Below are 3,275 nucleotides of genomic sequence, written 5' to 3' on the forward strand. Positions count from 1 at the left end.
GGATGGGGTCTGCGAGGTCCGAGTCGTCCATGATGTGCTGGTCGATGCGGCGGAAGGGGTTGAGGACGGCGAGGGTCTGGGAGGGGGGAAGTGTCAGCAAGGTCTGGCGAGATACAGAGAGAGCGAGAGAGAGAGAGAGAAAGAGGGACGGAAAAAAGGGCACAGGCAGACGCACCTTTGTCTGGATGTGCTTGAAGTTGACGCCCAGCTCCTCCAGCAGCGGCGGCTCGCCGTCGTACCCTCGGTCGAAAAGGCGGCGAGCCAGCCGGTGCGCAGACCGCCCTGCTCGCCCATGCGTCCCGACACACCTGCGCGGCGCCGAATCCGCCGCCGAACCCAGGCGATCCCGCACCGCCAAACTGGCCGCCCGGCTGGGCGCCGTATCCGTAGGAAGCCTGCTGGGGGTTCCCCTGGCCCTGGACGCCGGGCCCGTAGGAGGAGGGGTAGAACTGGAGGTTCTGGGCGCCGGCGCCGGCAGAGGGACCGGCGCCGTAGCCTTGGTTTGGTGGAGGGTTGTAGTAGTTTGACATGGCGGGTCGTCGTTGTGGGGGCGGGAGGGAGGGAGGTGGTTGAGGTTTTGGTGATGTGAACAGGTTGAAGCTTGGGTGGGAGCGAGCTTTCGTCTAGTTGATCAAGCTGTCTGCCTGCGTCGCCAGAGCGCACGGCGGTGAGTGGTCTGTGCATGGGGTGCCTGGCGTGCTGATTAAGCTGGCTGTGTCGAGCCAGGTAGGATCCTTCGGCAGAGGCACGGAGTGCTGTGAAATGCCTGGAAGAAGCAGAGCAGATGCCTGCGTTGGGTAGGGAGCACCTTGGGTGTGTAGGTTCCTTAGCAGGCGGTAGCACTACAGCCGTATAACATGCCTACACTCAGGTGCACTGGGAGTAGGAAAAAAAATTGAGGTAGGCAGCATCCTAGCCAGCCAGTGCTAGGCGACGGATGTTAAGCTAAGCCGCTTTCTCTTCTTATCCGTTTGTCTAGGTTCTTGGGTTCATGACAGTGCTAAAGTATTGATATTGTTGGTGGGGAAAGATTATCTATTATTTGGTACTATCGCAACGATGCAGCACAATTTTACAGTCCGTCTCTCATTCCGCCTTCTTAAAGTCGCTCTCCGTCTCGAGCCACGCCTGCACATCCTTGAGCCCCGGGTGGATCTTCCGCAGCGCCTCAATGTCCGCATCGTAGCCCTCCTCGGCAAACCACCGGAACATGGACCCGAAATCCTTCATGAGCCACATGATGATCGACACGAGGATGCCGTTGGCATACGGCAGGTCCCGGCCCGTGGACCGCTTGAAGATGGCCGCGAACTCGTCGAGCGTCGGGTTCGCGCCCGCCAGCGACACGGCCCTGCCGGCCCACGCCTCGGGCTGCGCAAAGGCCTTGGCCGCGAAGACGCCAATGTCGCTGACGGCGACGAGCTGCAGGTTCTTGCCGCCGGCGCCCCTGCGCCAGGCCGTCGGGAAGACGCGGCCGAAGAAGTCGTCGGTCAGGTTCTCCATGAAGGCGACGGGGCGCAGGATCGTCCAGGCCATGCGCGTGCCCTCGGCGCGGGCCAGGAGGTGCTTCTCGATGGCGTGCTTGTGGATAAAGTGCGGCACGTCGGTCGGGTTCGTGCCCGACCGGTCGCCGTGGCGGTCGACGGATGTGTAGACGAAGAACTCGACGCCCGCCGCGAGGGAGGCGTCGACGAGGCCCTTGCCCTGGCGCTGCTCGTCGCCGGCGCCGGCCCCTATGCCGACCTGCACGCTGAAGACGCCCCAGATGGGCGCGCCGCTGAGGGCCTGGGCCGTCTTGAGGACGAGGCCCGGGTCGGCGAGGTCGCCCTCGACGAGCTTGATGCGACTCGACTTGTGGGCGAGGCGCTGTGCGGAGGCCGAGGACGGGTTGCGGGTGACGGCGAGGATGTCGAGGTCCGCATTGTCGGCGACGAGCGTGTTGATGACGGCGCCGCCTTGCTTGCCGGTGGCGCCAAAGATGAGAACTGATCGAGCCATCGTGGTGATGTAGTGTTGGTATGCAGGTCAGGTTGATCGATCGCTGGTGTTCTGTGAGGATGGGAGTGTGGTTATGTGGTTTGAATTGATTGCACTGAATAGATCGATTGAAGTGATGCACTGAATAGATCGATTGAAGTGATGCACTGAATAGATCGATTGAAGTGATGAATTGTGGACGAGATGTGATTGAAGAGATCTGAACGCAAAAGGCAGTCCATTTGCTCAGTCTTATACCTCTCCAGCGTTGCCATGATCGCGTCACACAATCGATCAGCTGCATGGGACGCACTCGCGCATGCTGAGAAATGCCGTGGCAGATGCGCTCGCTGTCCGACCATGTCCGTCCCCTTAGGACCAAAGTCTCCATAGCTCCGGACGCGGTCGGTGTCTGGGTGGGGGCCTCCTGTCGGCCTTGGTCGGACACCGGCCTTACAAATTGTGCATTTCGCTGGCTGCATTGCTAGGGTTGTTCCCCCCCAAGTCTCCTCATCACCACCTGCATCGGACCCAAATTTGCGGCTGGTGTCGTCCGTGATTATCAACCATGGCCTTTTCGAGCTGTGTCGACAGCTTATCGGCAACAAGCAACAATGAATGAAGGGGGTCGAGTGCAGAAAAGGTGTATGAGTTCCATATTCCGTAGCTGCCTATTCCACAGGGCATGAGTGTGCCTGGAACTAGGGTCTGTAGGTAAGTAGGTACCTACCTAAATAAGGAAGGTAGGCAGTCACAGTGGGCAAGCTATGGGAGGGGCTGGGCGCACAACCACCTGGCACCAGGTGAAGGCCACTGACCAAGCGAATGCCACCACCAACAACAATCCTACCGACCTACCTACCTACCTACCTAACCTTAACCAAGTTGGCATATCTCAGTCACGAGGGTCACAGAATCGAAACGTGTTTTCCAATACAACTTTCATTCATTATTCGTATCCAGAAATATTATCCAAGAGATTGTATGGTTTCCCCCCCATTCGTCACTTTTTCATCCGTCATTCTCGGTAGAGACAGACTCCCATGCGGCAACGCGCCAAAGGAAACGCCAACATTACGAACTCTGTCATAAACACCGCGCCTGCTGCTCAGCATGAGCCGAGGCAGTTCCTCACACCGACCAACACACAACTGATCATCCAAGACGCTGACGAGCCCGGCCATGATGCACCAAAAAAGCGACGGCGGCGGGGGGGCCCCGCCCCCCACTTTATAAAAAAAGAGAGGGGGGGGTTTTTTTTTGTTGGGGGGGGCGCGCTGAAAAAAAAAAAAAAAAAA

At 58.8% G+C, this 3,275-nt stretch overlaps 2 protein-coding genes across 2 annotated transcripts in view; both read right to left on the minus strand.

The window, feature by feature from the left end:
* The window catches only part of VDBG_09193 (conserved hypothetical protein), a gene marked incomplete at both ends in the record, with an annotated part of 1,140 nt that extends 610 nt beyond the window's left edge, over positions 1–530 (minus strand). The window contains 2 exons of the mRNA XM_003000652.1: positions 1–76; positions 176–530. Of these exons, the coding sequence (XP_003000698.1) occupies positions 1–76; positions 176–530 (431 nt within the window). The remainder of the gene's footprint in view (positions 77–175) is intronic.
* A 556-nt stretch (positions 531–1,086) lies between these two features.
* Positions 1,087–1,998, minus strand: VDBG_09194 (nucleoside-diphosphate-sugar epimerase family protein; the record flags this gene model as incomplete). Its single annotated transcript, XM_003000653.1, has 1 exon — positions 1,087–1,998. The coding sequence occupies one exon, from the start codon at positions 1,996–1,998 to the stop codon at positions 1,087–1,089; it is 912 nt and encodes a 303-aa protein (XP_003000699.1).
* Positions 1,999–3,275: the final 1,277 nt, after the last annotated feature.

The sequence above is a fragment of the Verticillium alfalfae genome, genomic scaffold, assembly GCF_000150825.1.
Source record: "Verticillium alfalfae VaMs.102 supercont1.14 genomic scaffold, whole genome shotgun sequence".
Taxonomy (NCBI): Eukaryota; Fungi; Ascomycota; class Sordariomycetes; order Glomerellales; family Plectosphaerellaceae; genus Verticillium; species Verticillium alfalfae.